At 39.4% G+C, this 19,917-nt stretch overlaps 1 protein-coding gene across 1 annotated transcript; it reads right to left on the reverse strand.

Moving 5' to 3' along the window:
• Nucleotides 1-7,405: 7,405 nt before the first annotated feature.
• On the reverse strand, nucleotides 7,406-12,661 carry LOC118809376 (putative C-type lectin domain family 20 member A). Its single transcript, XM_036572621.1, has 5 exons — nucleotides 12,634-12,661; nucleotides 11,550-11,933; nucleotides 10,769-11,116; nucleotides 8,759-8,850; nucleotides 7,406-7,505 (listed from the first exon to the last, which is right to left on the reverse strand). Exons 1-5 carry the CDS (start codon nucleotides 12,659-12,661, stop codon nucleotides 7,425-7,427), a joined length of 933 nt encoding a protein of 310 aa, XP_036428514.1. The 3' UTR covers nucleotides 7,406-7,424.
• Between the last annotated feature and the right edge of the window lie 7,256 nt (nucleotides 12,662-19,917).

The following is a 19,917-nucleotide window of genomic DNA, read 5'->3' on the forward strand; positions in this document are numbered from 1 at the left end:
CAACAGCAGTATAGTCATCACCCTACGTAATCCATCACTTCTGACTTGATATAAAAGAACAGCAACCCTTCAGAAAGCTGGATTCACATAAACACATCAAACACCGCGACACCCTTCACTATAAATCATATGTCTGCTCAGCACAGGTACCATACACAGGGGGTCCTGGGGGATCTGGGACCTCCAGTTAACCTCTTGGATCCCTTGAATGTCTCAAAATCATTATTATGACGTTATGCTGTCCGTTAGGGGACAAATAGTTACTCAAATATGGATTGAGTGAAGCTCATTGTTTTTCTGCTTCACCCACAATCAGCTTCTGTCTCTGGTGTTCTTAACTAACTGGAACTGCAGCACTGCTCTGCCTCAGGGTGGCGCTGTAGCAGACTGGTTCACCCAGTCGGTCCTTGATAGCCTAGAAACTGTAACTCTGCCCGGATTCCTCTGAAAAACTTCACAATGTGCTGCAGCAGATCTGAAAATCTGAAGGGAAACTTTGTACATTTCTGAATAATTCAGTCCTTCAGACGTAAACAAAGTCATTCAAAGTGGTTTGATGTGAAATGGATAATTTCAGAGAAACTTAAGACTCAGAGTTCTTTACAGTGGTGGTGATAGGAACCAGGGGTCGCCATGACTACAACACAAATATAGACATTTTATTTACTATCCAGAACCACCAGTGAATCTACACAAGTCTTCTGAGTTTATATGAAATGTTGATGATGGAAAATAGTGGAACATCTGAAATAAAAATAAGCTTTCCACCATAAATGGATTAAAATAAATATATTTTAAGCCCAAACTGTGTCACAAAACTATCATAAGACAATCAGACATCAGGCAGTGAATTCATAACCATTTCATGTAGGAACTTTCTGTGAGGGAGCTTTTAGAGCTGAACGTCTGGTTCCTATCACCACCACTGTGAACAATTCTGACTCTGTAAGTTTCTCTAGAACAGAGCGTTTCACACCAAACCACTCTGAATGACTGTGATTACATCTTAACCGTTTAATTGTGCACATTTTTTGAAAAATCGTTTCCATTTTAAGTACCAAATTTGCAGAAAATTGAGGACGACGGCGTTTTTATTTGTTTTCAGCTTTAGATTGATAGAAAATGACACACTTTAAGGTACAGATATACTTTTACACATCCAAAATTAGCAAACTTATAGCTTACAGTCGCAACTGGCGCTTCAAATTCAAGCACTGCTAACGCTAAGCTAGGTTAGCTAACTGGCCTGAAGTAACGGCGGTTAGCAACGGTTGCTAAGCAGCGATCGGAGACGTTATAGATAAAAGGCCCGATCATAATCGCCCTAGGGATTTTCATTTTTACCCATAATATTTTACCCAGACAACGCAGAATTACAAGGCGGCTGTGAGACGATGGTATATGCTCCAATTAAAGCCACGAGTTAGTCTGGTTTCAACTTGGTTTCTGAAAAATCGCGTTTTATTCCCCCATTTTAAAGAAATACATTACCCATAAGTCCTAGAGCGCGCTCCGCCAATCAGAGGCGTCGTTGTTGCCATGGAGATTCAAACAGTGTGGTTTGGCTCCGGAAAAGCAGTCTGTCAGCTTCGGAGCTGTACTGACTCTTTACGGCTTTTGGAAAGATATTTGTTCTTTTATTGTACAGAAATCTGATGGTAACTTTTGCTTTGCGCCTGTGTTGTTTGGTTTTATAAAGATCTCCCCGACCAGGCAGATAAATACTATATAAATGCTATATAATCAGTCTTTTTTTTTTGCCAGCTAAATGCCATGTTCATCAAGTTCAGTGAATTTTCAAAATAAAAGCCCCTTTTAATTTAATTTTTAACGTAGCCAAAGAGTATTTGAGTGTCTCCTTGCTCCTTGGAACTAAGTTGTAGTGGTTGAAATCTTTCCTCTGAAATGGGACCCTCAAATAAAAAGAGCATCACTTCATTAACAGCTACCAGCGCTGCTCTGTAGGCGACCCTGCCAGTCTGCAGTGACAGCAGAGGAGGGTAAAGTTCAGCTCCTCACTGCTGGGCTTTAGTTACATTTAGGGATCATATGCCTTCAAAGAGGGAGGCAATTATTTATTGTCACCCACCCCTAATTCTTCAGTGATATGAAGCTGAAGTCAGATATTCACCAGCTTCTCGTTCATATTTTTCAGTTCCACTTTAAATGGAGCAGCAATGTAACTGCTGGGAAATTTAGACATCAGCACTACTAGTAATTTTTTTGCTTGTTGTGAAGAAAATGACCATAATACATTGAAATGACAATAAATCAATATGATACAGTGGTTATTGTAATTTTTAACAAACAGAAATTAAATTTGTGGTTTCTTTGGTCACGTGTCCATCTTGCCTGTTTTTCTTTTTTTCTCATAACACTCTGGAGTCTCTTAAAAACCTCTGTTTGGAGGGTCATGTAGCTCTAACACTTCACCCAACCCCTCTATCTCAACAAGAATCAGGTTACCCCAGCCCTAGATGTGAACATGCAAAACAGAGGGATAAGGGCTAAATGGTAGGGCCGAGGGGTGAAATGGGACTGGGCCTTGAAAGCAATTACTGGTTCCAACAATAAACTGCCAAAACACTGAAATTATGTAGATCTTTTGATATTTTTGTATAAAGTATTTTTGTATTTTACAGACAGACATGGTGAACTCCTCACTTGCCCGGAGCAGTGGGCAGCCCTATCCACAGTTGGGGGTTGGGGGTTTTGTTCAAGGGCACTTCAGTCACGTACTGTTGACTCAGGGGATCAGACTGGCGACCCAATCAATCAATCAAGCAACCTTTATTTCAACTCAGAATTACATTGAGAATGACTCTCATTTACAATGTAGCTGAGCAAACACAGGAACTGAAACAGTTAAAATGAAATTTACCAACTAAAACAAATGGCAATAACTGAGACAAAAACATTTATTAAAATAAACAAATAAATAAAAATTTAATTAAAAGAAAAATAAAAGCTGAAATAGAAAACAGACATAAAATATTAATAAAATATACAATGAAAACACAATAAAATGAAGTAAAAAACATCTTAGATAGTAAGCAAAAAGAAAACAAAAACTTTAGAAAAATCTAATTATTTATATATATATATATATATATATATATAATATATATATATATATATATATATATATATATATATATAGTTTATAGCTCACAGTAATAGTGCCAAAACACTATCAGCACTGGGAATCCCCCCTGACTCTCCTGATTACCCACACTGACACTGGAAGAGAGTTTTTAATCATTTTTAATTATTTATTTATTTATATATTTGGTATATATTATAGTCCCCACATTAATCTTTTTTTTTTTCTTTTTCTACAAAATTCCTAACATCATCATTCCGTATAAAGCTCAGAAGACTCGTGTAGGTTCACTGGTGGTTTTGGATAGTAAATAAAATGTGTATATTTGTGTTGTAGTCATGGCGACCCCTGGTTCCTATAACAACTAATTAACTCAAGTTAAATGTAATATTATTGTATATTTTTTATATTAAATATTTCATGTCAGTGTTAATGTTGTTGTAGTAACTGCTGTTGGCCAGCAGATGTCAGTGCAGTATGGAGGACCAGATTTGCCAAAATGAAAAATAAATAAAATTAAAAATAAACGACTTAGTAAATTAATATATGGAGTAGAAGAATAATGATGATAAATAAACTAAAACTAAATATAAAACCAAAACTAAAAATAAATAAATATACATAATTAATATGTTAATAAATAAAATCTTATATGAATTAATATGTCTGCATTTATTTATGTTTATTTACTAATTTCCCCTCCTCACTAATTTTTGTATTTATTTATTTTGATATTTATGTTTCTTTATTAACAATTTTTTTTTCACTTTTTCTATTCATTTATTTCCATAACTATTAATTTATATATTTATTTATTTCCCTGTTTATTTATTTCTGTATTTCCTTGTCCTCATGCTAATAAAGGGGCTGTCAGTCAATGATGTTATAGCGTCTTAATGTTCCTATTGGTTGATCGATGTCAGATTCTGCAGATCGATTGTTCATGTCTTGCTCTCTCAGCAGTAACTAAGGTCCAGACAGTACAGTAACGGCTGCTTACAGCAGCAGACAGTCAGAGATCTGAGAGTCTCGGCTGATCTGGCTGAAAATGCAGGTCTGGATTATTGACTCTTCCGTTGGAGGCTGTGGGGACAGTTTGGTCCATTTTGCTGCCTCTGCTGATTCATGTCACACAGACATTCGGACGCCCTCCTCACATACAGCCTGTGGAGCCATCGAGAGTTATTCATCGGCAGGTTTGTCTGACACTGCAGCTCTTTATGGAGTGAAAGAACAGTTTAATCAGCTCTTCTCCTCCTGGGCCTGATTGCTGAGCCTGAACCTGAAAAACACGCCCCCTCATTATCATATGAACAAAGAAATACAGAAGTAAATAAATGAACTAATGAAAAAATAAATAAATAAAATACATGAATAAATGAAAAAATAAATAAATACATGAATCAATAAATAAAACGAACAATTGTTAAAAATATAAATACAGAAAAAATATATAAAAATGAACAGAGGCATTAATAAAAAAATTGATTGATTAATTTACTGAGCCATTTATTTTTTCATTTTCTTTATTTTTCATTTTGGCAAATCTGGTCCTGTATAAATGCCAAGCGTGGGCTAGAGGGGTCTAAAGCCCCCCAGCATTGGGCTGTGGAGCAGTGGAACTGTGTTCTCTGGAGTGATGGAGCTCCATCCAGTACCTTTGGGTCACCCTGGAGTGACCCAGAACTGACCATCCAACATCAGTACCTGACCTCAATAATGCTCAATCAAATCCTCACAGCAATGTTCAACATCTATTGTAAAGCCTTCCCAGAGGAGTGGAGGCTGTTACTGCAGCAAAGAGGGACAAACTCACTATTAATACCCTTCATATGTGTGTTATGAAGTCCCTATGTAGGTAGCCTTGGTTGACTGATGCTGTGAGGAAGAACAGGGAGGTTCTGTCAGGTTCGTTAAGGCTACCTTCACGTTACAAATCCGATTTTTTGCTCAAATCCGATCTCTCTGACAGGATGGTTCACACTCGTTTAGTTAAGTGACTCAAATCTGTCATTAATGTGATGAACCGGCGTCCTGAAATGACCCTCATGAGCTCATCCTACTCAGTAACGTCACATGAATGAATCACGGTCATCATCAGCACAAACTAACGAGCAGAACGAGCTTCGCTGAGAAGATAATTAACTCTGATCAGCTCTCAGCTTCATTATTAGAGTGAGACGAAGGAGAAAAAGGGGAGATGAGCTGCTTTTCCTCCGTTTACAGGCTTTAACCTCTGTTCGGCGCTGTTGCCATGGTAACGCTGAATGATGGCACAGTGGAAAAAAGCACATGAATTCCGATCTGAGCGTCACATTAAGGTCACATGGCTACGAATCGGATACGTGTCCGATCTAGGACCACATATGAAAGTGACTCAGGTTAGATTTAAAAAGATCAGATTTGTGTCCACACAGCCCTGAAAACATCAGATCTGAGTCACATTAGGGCAAAAAATCTGATTTGGGCCACTTCAGCCTGGTAATGTGAACGCAGCCTTTGATTTACTGTCACTGAGTCTGCAGCCCTGATCGGTCCTCTCTCAGCTTAATCTTGCTTAGCTGTCCATCCTTTTTCTACAACGTGGGCTCTTTAGTAAAGAGAATGGTTCTATATAGAACCATGAACACTCAAAGAACCCTTTGCATGATTGAACAGTTCTTTGCATGGTGAAATGGTTTTTCGGATTGATGGAGAACGTGTGGTATACAGTTCTATACAGCACCAAAAAAGCGTTCTGCTATTGTTACGATACAAGCTTGTTTGTAACTTTTTGGTGCTATATAGAACCCTTTTCAAAAAGGTTCTGTATAGAACCATCTAGAGCACGTTCTCCATCAATCTGAAGATCTATTATATGATACAAAAAGCCTTTTAATCATGTAAAGGGCTTTTTAAGTGTTCATGGTTCTATATAGATCAATTTTCTTTACGAAAGAACCCTCGAAGAACCATCGTTTTTAAGAGTTTACTATGAATCTTAATCACGATGAATGATTAGTTCAACAGTTCACATAAATATAATCTGTGAACAATGTCATAAACTGTGAATAAAATCTGATTACACAGGAAATAATAGATTACACAGACTGTCTAATAATAGACCACTGTAGTCGTGTCGTCATTTTGTAGTCGACTCCGTGTTCTTATGCCCATATTAGGAACTCCAGGTCTAAGCTCCATTTCTCTGTGGCCAGAATGAATAGGGTTTTCGAAAAATCGCCTCTATCGCCCCCTGTGTTCAATAAAAATGTTCAGAACCCGATACGTTCTGTCCTGTGAACATTCTTCTCTCGAATATCACTGGATCCTCTGAATTACGAGGTCGTTAAAGAGTTTAAATATGAATATTGCTACATGTGAGCTAAAGCTACTGCGCACTGAGTTCACGTCATTAGACTGGCAGCCTCCTTAATCAGGTTATCACCCCCTGATAAACTGATTTAGCCTCTCAGAACATCCTAATTATTTTAATGCTGGTAACATTTTTCTGAGAACATTTTCTCAGGACATTCCCCAGCTTTTTGTTTGACTTTTCCAGTTCCACCTTAAATGGTGCAGTAGTCACGTTCTGAACTGCTGCGCCATTTAAGGTGGAATGGGGAAATTCAAACAAGCAGCCGGCGAAAAAGAAACTGACTTCAGCTTCATGGAGGGTTGAAAGGCCTGATATGGGGAGGTTTCTCTATTTCTGCTGAACAGCTGAGTAACATTAACTTGTTTTTGCTGTTTCACAGAACCGACAGGTCAGTATTTTGTCTTGTTTGCTAATGTTCGTGATAACCAGTCACAGCTGCTGCACCATTTAAGGTGGAACGGGAAGATTCAAACAAGAAGCTGTGAAAAAAGAAGCTAAATTCAGCCTCGTAGTTTTAATGCTGGTAGTATTTGTGATAAGGCGGTTTAGCCCATCAAAATATCCTACCCACAGATTTTATTTACGGGTATATCTGTAATTATGCGCTACGGTAGGACATTTCGATAAGGTAGCACAGCTCGTTAGAGCACCACCACAGCCCGCCTTAGATTAGTGTAGCTTAGTGACATCAAATTGATGCGCAGTAGCTTTAGCTCGCATGTAGCAATATTAGTATTACGGCTCTTTAACGACCTCGTAATTCGGAGGATCCAGTGATATTCGGGAGAAGAATGTTCACAGGACAAAACGTATCAGGTTCTGAACATTTTTATTGAACACAGGGGGCGCTAGAGGCAACTTTTCGTAAACCCTATTCATTCTGGCCATAGAGAAATACAGTGTACTACAGTGGTCTATACATGCACATGTGAGTGTATGTGAGGCGGAGTCTGAGTGTTTCCCTCAGGGGCTGCGTTTATTGATTCGTGTCACGTTTACAGTGATGATGTCAGGAAGTCCCCCAATGACCAGCTGCTCTTTAATCTGTGAATAAACAAAGAAGCGAAAGTGTAAATAGAACAGATTCAGATCCGTTTAGCTCTGTGATTCTCTACCCTTAATGAGCTCATTTAAATATCACTTAAGTCCTTTGTTTTAAATTCCCTCTTATTTTTTATCCTACACACTTAAAAAAGTTGGTTCCTCAAGGGTTCTTTAGTAAAGAAAACTATTCTATATAGAACCATGAACACTCAAAGAGTTCTTATCATGGTGAAAGCGTTCTTCACATTGATGGAGAATGTCCTATAGATGGTTCTATATAGAACCTTTTTGAAAATGGTTCTACATAGCACCAAAAAAAAAGAGTTCTTCTATTGTTACAACACCTAAAAAGATGCTTCTTCAAGTGTCCTTTAGTAAAGAAAATGGTTCTTTATGGAACCATGAACATTCAGAGAACCCTATGCATGATTAAAGGGCTCCCTGCATCTCAAAAGTGATTATACAACCTTTTTGGAATGGGTTCTATATAGCAACAAAAAGGATTCTTCTATTATTACAATGTCAAGCTTGTTACAGTAGAAGAGAACCCTTTTGGTGCTATGTAGAACCCTTTTCAAAAAGGTTCTATATAGAACACATTTCCCATCGATCTGAAGAACTATATCACCATGCAAAGAACCATTTAAGCATGCAGATGGTTGTTTGAGTGTCCATGGTTCTAGATAGAACCATTAGGCCTCATTCACCATCTACAGCACATTCACCATCGATCTGAAGAACACTTTAATGATGCAAAGGGTTCTTGGTTCCATGCTCCATATAGAATAGTATATGTGGTATATATATACACATATATATATATCACAAAAAACATCTTTTTGGATATCAACTACTTGGATATCATTATAGTAACATCCTAGTAACACCTTAGCAACCACCCGGGATTCTGGGATACCATAGCAATGTGCCCATCAACACCTACCATCAAATAGCAGATAATGTTATTTATCCTGCACCTCTGTTTTCTCACGTGTCCCACACAGTGTGAGCTTTGAGTATTAACATGTAATCAGCCTTAAAGGTTCATGATCAGTGCAGTTCTATCATAACCCCAATCAGACGTGTTAGAGCAGGAACAGCTCCAGATCTGGTCCTGAGAACTGCTGGTTTACAGGCATGTCTTTCTGTTATTGGACAACACTTCATTTACCCAATGAACTTCATGTTAATGGAGCCAAACTGAAAACCAGTGGAGTGTTTCATGCACTTTCAGCACTGGGAGAGCAGCTCACCTTCTGAGACACCAGATCCCTGATCTCAGACTCTGACAGGTTCCTCCACGTCCTGAACGCCACCCTCAGTCCAACCACAGGATCTGTCTTCACTGAAAATCAACAGTTAAAACCACACTCACTCCCGGGATCTCATACAGCAGGATGTCTTGCTTATCTAGCCAAGTTAATTTGGTCTAACACTGGATTTTCTCTCTTATGACAGTGGATCAAATGCTCGTGGGTATATTTTGGTTTGTCCATCTGAATTTACATGCCTGAATCATAAGGCAAATTATTCAGTAACCGCATATAAATGAATGTACATTTTTATTTTATTTTATTTTATTTATTTATTTTTCTGTAAAAGCTCCCCTCAAATGAACAGAACATGTGTTTTATGATCACACATATTGCTATACACTTACAATTTACTGCTGAAAGCCAAAAATCTTAGACGCTCTTTGTATTATTTTATAAAAATAATTTTTACAGAGCAGATCACTGAAGAGACGCCATCTGTTTATAGTTTATAGCCCAGATTTGTGGATAAAAAAGTTGTGAGTTCAGCTTTTTTTATTATAAGAGTTTAAAATGACATCACCCATCTATTTGACTGGAAAGAAGACAGTTACAGCTCTCATACGACCCCCACCTTTAGAATGTAGCTTATGAAATATGAAAGTTATGAAGTAAAGAATATGAAGATGTGTGTTTTGGAACCACCGGTGGTTCTGAGGAGTTAAAAAGGTTAACCAGGCTATGGTAATTCATTCTGCTCCACAGCAGGTTAAGTTCAAGACTTCAGCTTGGAAAGGGCATTTGGACCAATCAGGGCAATCAGGTGAAATTGGACCCTCTTTGGTTTTTAATGGGTCACATTTATTGAGAATTGCTGCAAGTCATCAGTTATTACATTTTATAGTACACAATTTAAACCACTTAATTCAATGTTTCATGCAAATGTCTTTTCATCACAAACTTGACATTTTTACACTTTCATGTGAACATGCATGGAGATTAAAGGAGGAGTTTGAGTTTTTTTTTTCATTTCTGGAGAATTAAATGGTTAAAATATGGTTAAAATCTAAACAGAGTCACTTACAGAGTCAGAACTGTTCACAGTGGTGGTGATAGGAACCAGACGCCCACCTCTAAAAGCTCCCTCACAGAAAGTTCCTACATGAAATGGTTATGAATTCACTGCCTGATGACTGAGACACTGTTTTATGATAGTTTTGGCTTAATATGTATTTTAATCCATTCATGGTGGAAGGATACATAATGTGCAGGGTGCTATGAGGCAGAATAGTCCCCAAAGAAAACTTATTATTTCAGATTTTCCACTATTTTCCATCATCAACATTCCATATAAACTCAGAAGACTTGTGTAGGTTCACTGGTGGTTTGGATAGTAAATACAATGTCTATATTTGTGTTGTAGTCATGGGCTGCATTCACATTACAAGCCTCATTGCTAAAATCTGATTTTTTGCTCAAATCTGATCTCTCAGACACAATGGTTCACACTCGTTTAGGTAAGTGATTCAGATCTGTCATGATCTGTCGAAAAAAAGCACATGAATTCTGATCTGAGCGTCACATTAAGGTCGCATGGCCACGAATCGGATACGTATCTGATCTAGGACCACATATGAAAGTGACTCAGGTCGGATTTGAAAAGATCAGATTTTTGTCCACACAGCCCTGAAAACATCAGATCTGAGTCACATTAGGGCAAAAAATCTGATTTGTGCCACTTCAGCCTGGTAATGTGAATGCAGCCCATGGCGACCCCTGGTTCCTATCACCATCACTGTAAAGAAATCTGAACCATTTCACACCAAACCACTCTGAATCTCTCTGTTTACATCTTGACCAAATTTTGGAATGATAGTCATTGCAAAGTGAGTTAAACACAGCTGATCGTCTTAATGTGTTTAATGAAAAATCATATACAATGAAAAAGATTTCGGGGATTAATTTCTATTTGATGACTTTTTAATAAGGACAGAGCTGAAATTTACTCACCGCTGTGGCACACGAAAGGCCGAGTGTCCGTGCAGTAATTATCTGTCCACTTTCCGGAGTCGTAAATTGACGTAGCGGTACAGTACGGCGTTCCTTGATACAAATGTGGCTGCCCAGCAGCCCAGTATCTAAAAGTGGAGTTACTCCCGTCTGACCACGTGAGAGTGTTGGTCCTGTACAGGCCGATATAGAAATGGTGGCTGGTCTGAATGCTGGCGATCATGAGGTCCTCAGACACGTCTCTGGCGCTGGCGAGATCAGTGTAGTGCTGCCGGCAGTAACTCTGAGCATCAGTGAAGTTCATAAACAGCGCTATTCGGACGTAAGGCTGGACAGCGCTATCTCTCCCTGGAAGGAAGTGTCATCAGAAGATAAAAGGTTCTGGTTATAAGAAAGGTTCAGCAAAAAAAAACTCATTTACACAACTGTCCCCTGTTATGACCCCCATTATGTGGAGAGCTGTGATTAGCCAAATGGGGGCGCCCTCAAATATAAAAGGTGCCTGACAAGGCACCACAAGCAGAGCACTTGTAAAGAGGAGAATTACCACTCTATAGTGTCTTCTGGGTTTCTCAAACACTAGAGGGCGCTCCCAAGGGAGTCCAAAATGAATGTGTGAAGGTGGAGCATTTGGGCAAAATCATGGTGCCTCATGTAGTTTAACACACTGTAGTGACTGACCACTTCTGTCCCAGCTGTGTGGAGTGAACACATTTAGTGCTACTAAAGCTGGAAAAGGAAGCGTGACTCTGAGTCCCGAGTTCTTCTCAGAGAACCTTACCATCATAGCAAATGAAATACTGAAGAACGTCACAGCCGACGTCGGACCAGAGCCCGTTGTACAGAGGCTTTAGCTTCCAAATGCACTGTCCGTCCAGAGGTCGTCCAGGGTACCAGTTGGTGTAAGTGAGTTCCGTAGGACCGCCGGAGTTGCGGTCATCCAGGGACCACCTCCATGGATTTATGACGTTGTACAGTCCGATCCAGGCCGAGCCGTTGTAACTGCCGTTGACAGATGCGACCAACTGGTTCATGTCGTCCATGTTCTGCACCGTGGCCAGGTCATCGTACTGCTCTCTGCAGTACCTCTGGGCTTCTGTCCAGTTCCTGGACTCATTTACAAAGTGATAGCGCAGAGAGAGGCCAGAGGCCAGCGTGAAAAAACCTGTGAAAAACACTCAGATTTGTTATGAACCTCTCTTCATCTCTCACTATATGAGTTCTATCGACACTCTTAAAAAAGATGGTTCTTCAAGGTTCTTCCGTAAAGATTTTATTTTTATATCACTCTGTAATGGGTTTGGTCAGGGAACATAACTGAACCATAATCCACTGAAATGATATGTTCTAAGCTGTACTGACTCCACACACCCCGTCTCGTCTCCAGGCTTTTATTTTACTGTTCTGTTTTAAAACATTCGGTTATGAAAAGGTACAAATATGAACTTTTCACCTGGAAAAACTTATTTAAGGTTCACAGTCAGACCTTAAAACCACTGTTGTACCTCTGAGGGAACATTTACATTGTTTCTACCCTGATGAATGAGAAATGTACCTGAACAGAACCTTTATTTCTAACAGTGTGTGTTACATGTCATATGTGTGACTCACCAAGACTGATTCCCTGTTTGTGTAACACACCTGGCAAAATAAAGTGATTCTGATTCTGATTCTGAATCTGACGCAGACTCTTTCTTAGAACCTTTCTCAAGAACACATTTAAGAAAAAACTTCCAAAGATATTGGAGAATGTCTTTCATGAAGAACCATCTTTTTTTAAGAGTGTACCTTATAGATCCACCATGAAGGTGTGCAGTTATAGACAGTTAGAAAGTCACATAAATAGTAATAGACTAGTGACTCACCTGTGATCAGCAGCAGACCGATGCCCATGGTTGAAGTGCTGCTAGAGTGGACAGCTGGCTGCTGATATGTGGTAGACGTGTGGGGACGTCCCTCTCTTCACGCTTCCTCATGACAGTCAAAATATAGACCTTAACTTCAGTTCATCACAACAGATAAGACAGGTCATGTGTCTGGGCAGGGTGGTGTACTGGATTCTTTGCTCTTCACCTGAGAAATAAAGGACCTACACTCTTAAAAAAGGTTCTCCAAGGGGTTTTAGCAAAGAGAATGGTTCTATATAGAACCATGAACACTCAAAGAATCATTTGCATGCTTAAATGAATGTCTGTTTACATGGAAAGATTTTGTCCAATCCGATTAAACACATTCCGATTGTAGATTAAGACTGAGGTGTTTATGCTCACTCTACTCAACACTCTGATGGAAAACCTCTGTTTACATGCCAAAATGATGCACGTGTAGAGAACCACTTAGTGTAGACGTTACCATGACAACGAGCATCATGTGAGTCCAGTCAGAGTGAGACGAGCAGCAGTGAGCAGTGCTTGTGGTTTTAATGACTTTAAAATGATGTCAGACTCAGGAAAACGTCCTTCACCTGTCCTTATTAAAGAAGGCCAAGAGGAAGACGTCGTGTTCTGAGACACATAAGCTGGACGTCCGTCCCACCGCCGTCTTTTAAAGATCAGAGCATAAACTTCGTCTCCTCTGCAGACCAGTTTCTGCTCCGCCATGTTGAACGGTATAAACTCTCACTATGACGTGACGAACATGATCAGAACGGACTTAAACTTTCCGATAGGGAATGTAATCAGATACAGGCGTTTACATGGATATTATTCTTCTATTTAACAGATTATTTACAGGATTACCCACCTTGATCAATCGGATAAAAACTGTATTCCTAATGGCCTCAACTGGACTAGACTATTCCGATTGAGGTGTTTACATGGACGTATTCTATTCCGATTGAGCTATTAGTCAGATTAATAATGGATTATTAGGCTGCATGTAAATGTGGCTATTGGTGGAGAATGAGTATAGATTGTTCTCTATAGAACCTTTTTGGAAAGGGATCTATATACAGTGGTGCTTGAAAGTTTGTGAACCCTTTAGAATTTTCTATATTTCTCCATAAATTTGACCTAAAACTTCATCAAAGTCAACATGTAGTAATAACAGATCTGTAATATTGGACCATTTTCTTCAATAAATAAATGACCAAGTCTAATATTTTTGTTTCATTTGTTTACTTTGGTTCTCTTTAGGACTTGTGTGAAAATCTGATGAAATTTTAGGTGAAATATTTGCAGAAATAAAGGGTTCACAAACTTTCAAGCACCACTGTAGCAAAAAGGGTTACTAAAGAACCCTTGAAAAAACATCTTTTTAAGAGTGTTGAAGAGCTGATGTTTGAAAAAACTAACTAGCATAAAAAGGAGTGCAGATTTGATCACCTTTAACCCTCTGGGGTCCACAAACTCACCTATGTGCCATATTTGATGTTTCTATCTCTGTGTCTGTATCTTTGTGATGATCCAGCTCAGAAATCCAGTTCAAACACTTCCTGAATCTGTAGAGTCGCCCTTTCCATCCCATCTTATCACGAGATCATACGAGACTCACATCCGGAGTTATGAGCCTATATGAGGGGCTGATATACACGTCATCTGCCTCTCACCGTGTGGAACTGGTGGAGTCGGGTGTCTACATGTCTACATGTGTGAAACTGACCAATGGACACTCAGGAAATCACTAAGGACTGACCATCATGCCGGAAACCCTTCATTCTTCCTTCAGTCCACATCGGAGACTCATGAGCTCAATGGCATGTAGAGAGTTTACAGCTGCTGAAGCTGCTGAGGTTTGATATTAAAAATATGGGAATTATGTTGAAAGGAGAATTTAAGAAGCTATGTAAATATTGAGAAAATGCCCTCAGACCCCAGAGGGTTAATGATGTTTGAACCACTCTGTGTCTGATTCATGGAAGTTGTGTAGGACGTGGAAAGAAGCAGAGATTTGAGCACAAACGAATCAGCTTCGGTGCATGAAATCAAGCGCCAGCCTACCAACACCTCATTTACACATCAGTTACATAAAGCATGCATCTGTTTCGATGAGGAGCCAATAAAACAACAGTGTTCAGCGTTGGAGTTTGAGGTTGCACAGCTCCCCCTACTGACCAGACTGTATAATATATTAAAATTACGACCACTCGAAGAATAAAAGGTGAAAAAAGGTGAAATAAACAAAACATCTTAGTTGTTTTAAGATGGTAGTAAGATGCGAATTTGTATTGTAATTATTCTCCCAAAATATCATGTTTAAACGCTGTATTATTGTAACGTATGACACTAGCTGTGTTGTGTGTTGTTTATTTTGTGGGCGGAGTCAGTAGTATAACACAAAAGCACAGTGTAATATGTCTTTAAATGGATTGGGAACAGTTGCAGTGTTTGTTTATATCAGTGTGCTTGTAAAATAAGCACAACCACTTGTCCTGGATTACCATGTGCAAGAATTATTCAATTTTTATCCTTATTATTGGTGTTGTAGATTATTTTGGTAATACTCTTGGTTAGTCAATTTCAAAATCAAGGATTTTGTATGTTAGTGAGATAATTTTACTTAATAAAATGGCTTAAAACAAGTAAATAAATGTCTAGAAATAAGCTATTTTGATGACTAAGGACCATTGTGATAGCTTTGTACTGATGTCCTCTCTTGTAATATTATGAGCAGATTATATAGCAGGAAAATAATGACATTGATTAGCCATATATAAAAACAGTGCTGTTTTTCTGGTTGCCATAGCGACCCTGCATGCTTAACTTCTCCACTGTTTCCAGACTGTTCTACGCAGTTTTACCACCGTATCTTGAGGCCTCAGCCTGCAGGACACTCAGACACACAAACATCCATCCACCACTTATCTAATCTGAATCTCAGCCGACATGAATTTCTTCATTCTTATGCAAAAAAGCCACAGAGAACAGCAGCTCAAACAAATCCACCACAAACACTTCGAGCAGTTCTTGGAAGCTGATGTACACATTCACATACACTTTACACATGAATGTATCTTTTACATTGAGACATTTTGGGCACTTTCCCCTTTTTTGATGTATATGATACCAGTTTTTGGACTAAAATTCATATTCACACTTGTTTTTTTCAGTTAGTGTCTTCATTGTGAACTCATATGCACCAACACTACATTTTTAAAGCTAAATACAATAAAGAAAATATAAAAAAAATCAAATATGCTTCTTGCATAAGTTTTCAAACCCATGTGCTCTGGAGGCTCCAAGCTCAAACACACAACAAGCACACAAACATCGTTTTTGGACTGTTTGTGAACCATTAAATTATATTTTCTACATTTAAAAATCACTTTGAGGGACATTTGTCAGGGTATGCTGCTGTGGGAAAAGTTGTGAATGAAGAACAAAGACTACATTATTCACAACTTAAATTGTTCTGAATTCTAAATAAAACATTATTCAGAAGTTAAATCAGAACTATGTAATATTTTCTTGTTAAAACTGTTAAAAGTAGTCACATTACTAAGTATGGAGAATAAAAAAACACGTTAAAATATGGTGGGACTGCACCGCTGAGGCGCCCTGTAAAGCCTGAAATATTCATTTACAAGTCATAGAGTTTTTTAGACCACCTTGTACATCTTTAAGTATGAAGTGTTTGAATTCTCTTTCAATGCACGTTTCGGGCTCCGAAGCGCACCTGACATACAAAATGTTCCTCTGCATGTTGCATGCAATTACATATTTCCACCAGAGAGGTCTCCAAATCCCCAAAAAGTACATAGTGTTTCTTTAAAGTAGTATAGTACGCATGAAAGTCCATGTTTGGATCTCCTGAAGAGCACTACTGGATTAATAATCAGAATATTAAGGCTGCACAAGACCACCCAGTCGATAAAAGGCATTTATAAGGAAATGTGGGCAGCGTCCTGTGACCACTGATGAAGGACTAGAGGATGACCAACACAAACTGTGCAGCAGCAGATGAGCTATCGTCTCTGACTTTACATCTACAAGGTGGACTGACAAGGTAAGAGTGTCTAATAGAGTGGACAGTGAGTGGACACAGTGTTTAAAAACTCCAGCAGCACTGCTGTGTCTGATCCACTCAGACCAGCACAACACACGGTAACATACCACCACCACGTCAGTGTTACTGCAGTGCTGAGAATGATCCACCACCCAAATAGTACCTGCTCTGTGAGGGTCCATGGGGGTCCTGACCATTGAAGAACAGTTTTAATGTTCTTCTGGAAGTTTAACTTGTCCGTCAGGGGAAACTCTGAGTACACATCTGTGTTCATGATAGAAAAGGGAAGTAAATGACTCCTCCTGTGCCCAGAGCGGGGCAGGACAGGCTTCATATGTCAAATACCTTACTGACAGAGGTGCTTAAAAACATTCTGTAATGCAGAGATTGACAAAGCCAGTCATGTGGAAGACACATAACTCAGGAGGAACTTCAGAAGGACCCGATGCGTTGAATCAGGTGTATTAGAGGAAGAAAAATACAGAGAAATCCGATCAGAAGGGGATGTCCAGGTGTGGAACTGAGAACCACTGTTCTAAAGAACATGCAGGTGAAAAAAAACAACAAACAGGTTACTTGATACGTTTTAATCAACATCAGATCTAAAGAAAGTCACAGATAGAGCTTCCTCGTAGATGAAGCACAAAACTGAATGATTATTCCCAGCATATCATATAATATTAAAATAAGCATCATCTATCTAAGCTCATCTAACTGATACTTTGAAGTAAGCAGTTCCTTATTTGGCTGGAAAAAAACCCAGACAACAAGACTTCCTTCATGTTTGGGACCTGGGTTACGTTCAGTCTCGAAACATCGCACTGTTTTGTTACAGTTTCCGGGTTCAATGACATGTTTTGTTGAAACGGTGTGCAGCAGGCTTTGAGGTTCATGTTCTCTCATTTGATGGGCCTGTCAGAGGTGTTACCCAGTCAGCAGCGACATGTATATAAACCCTGTCATACTAAAAGTAAGTAAAGTTTATTTATATAGGGCTTTTTACAACAGGTGTTGTCACAAAGCAGCTTTACAAGGAAATGAGCATTACAAAAAGAAGTCCGGGTCCGAGCCCCCATGAGCGTCGCCAGTGGCGACAGTGGCAAGGAAAAACTCCCTAAGAGAAACAGGAAGACACCTTGAGAGGAACCAGGACTCAGAAGGGGAACCCATCCTCCTCTGGTCGACACCGGATAGTAAACATTGTTAGTATAAAGTATTATAGTACAAAAAACAGGGTAAAACGTGAAGGAAACAATTAATTTGAATAGCTCAGTTCATGCGGCAGAAGCAGCAGCATCAGTGGGGTCAGGTTGTGAGGGTGAAGTTTGCACGGTGAGCAGTGGCACCCGATCAAGGCAGCAGAGGCAGCAGCATCAGCAGCAGGATGGGCAGCTGTTCAACTCGGCAAAAGAAAGAGAGGAAAAACACAGTCAATGGGTGATTGATTAATTTGAATTAGTTTGAATGATTGATTGGTTCAAGTGAATAATTTTGAATAGTTCATGCAGCAACAGCAGTAGTATCAGTGGGGTCAGGTTGTGAGGGTGAGGTTTGCACGGCGTTGTACAGCAGGAGGCTCAATGTTGGTAACCCGGTCCAGAGGGCTGGCGAGCAGTGGCACCCGATCGAGGCAGAAAAGGCAGCAGCATCAGACGCACAGGATGGGCAGCTGTTCAACTCGGCGAAGAAAAGAAAGGAAAACACACAGAGAGGAAAACACACAGAGTTAGTTCTGTAATGGGTGACCGATCACAAATTACAGTGTTAGCAGAGACTCTGGCAGGTATAGAACTAACAGGGAAAACTAATTACCAAAGGCTTGAATATACAAGTAAGTTTTTAGCTTAGACTTAAACACTGAGGCTGTGTCTGAGTCCCGAACATTAACAGGAAGACTATTCCAAAGCTGGGGGGCTTTGTATGAGAAAGCTCTCCCCCCTGACGTAACTTTATTAATTCTGGGTACTAATAGTGAGCAGCACCTTGTGATCTAAGTAGGCGTGATGGTTCATAGTGAGAGAGAAGTTCACTCAGGTACTGAGGGGCGAGTCTGTTTAGTGCTTTATAAGTCAGTAAGAGGATTTTATAATCAATCCGAAATTTTACTGGCAACCAGTGTAAGGCTGATAAAACTGGGCTGATATGGTCAAACTTTCTGGTTCTAGTAAGAACTCTGGCTGCAGCGTTCTGGACTAGCTGAAGCTTGTTAATGCTTTTGCTGGGACATCCAGCCAGCAGGGCATTACAGTAATCTAGCCTTTAAGTAATAAATGCATGAACTAACTTTTCTGCATCCTGTAGAGAGAATGCATTTCTCAATTTAGCAATATTGCGAAGATGCAGGAAGGCTGTTCTAGTAATATTAGTTATATGTGTGTCGAAGGACAGATCAGGGTCTATAATGACACCAAGGTGTTTTACATATGAGCTTGATGCAACTGAGAAATTGTTAAGTTTAAGTGTTAAATTAGACAGTTTGTTTCTGGCTGCTTTTGGACCAAGAAGCAGAACCTCTGTTTTATCTGAGTTTAGAAGGAGAAAGTTACTCGACATCCAGTCCTTTATGTCTTGTATACAGTCTTCAATCTTGCTAAGGTTAATTCTATCATCTGGGTCGCTTGCTAAATATAACTGAGTGTCATCGGCATAGCAGTGGAAGTTTATGCCGTGTCTAAAAGGGCAGTTCACACAATGGGTTCTGATAAAGTCCCCTACAAATGCAGCTTGAAGTACGCAACTATTGAAGACATGTTTCTCATAAGTATTTTACTGTTTAAGTTTTTTTAAAAGAATACGCAAGAACACGTGTCAGGCTCGAGTCCTCGTGGGCCAAAACTCTGCAGACATTATCACAATGCCTCATTAACCCTTTTCTTGCCATATGAAGGCTAAATCAGAGAGCTATTAGCAGGTTTACAGTGATCTGGCTGTGTGTTTGTGCTGTATTTCTGGGTTGTGGGATGTTAGAGCTGGTTTCTCTCACTCTGGCTAGTGAAGGCAGGTTCCTCTGAGTGATCTGGTTTGTGAATCATGTCACTGTTTTAAACCCTTTGTTTATAATATGAAGGCTAAAAACAGATATAACAGTAGTGAGTGGGGTTTGGGTGATTTTGGAGCTGGATCTCTGGCTGATGGACAGTCACAGGTGGATGAAATCACTCTGGATGGTGAGGGCAGAGTCTGATAAGTGATCTGATGTGTGAATG

This window comes from Colossoma macropomum, unplaced genomic scaffold, assembly GCF_904425465.1.
Source record: "Colossoma macropomum unplaced genomic scaffold, Colossoma_macropomum, whole genome shotgun sequence".
NCBI classification, from domain to species: domain Eukaryota; kingdom Metazoa; phylum Chordata; class Actinopteri; order Characiformes; family Serrasalmidae; genus Colossoma; species Colossoma macropomum.

Excerpts from the sequence above, each read along its gene's own strand:
- LOC118809376 (XM_036572621.1), bottom strand. The coding sequence starts at position 12,661 with ATGGGCATCGGTCTGCTGCTGATCACAG. Across the intron at positions 11,934-12,633 it reads CGGTCTGCTGCTGATCACAG|GTTTTTTCACGCTGGCCTCT; the intron begins GTGAGTCACTAG and ends TGTTTTTCACAG. Across the intron at positions 11,117-11,549 it reads GTATTTCATTTGCTATGATG|GGAGAGATAGCGCTGTCCAG; the intron begins GTAAGGTTCTCT and ends ACTTCCTTCCAG.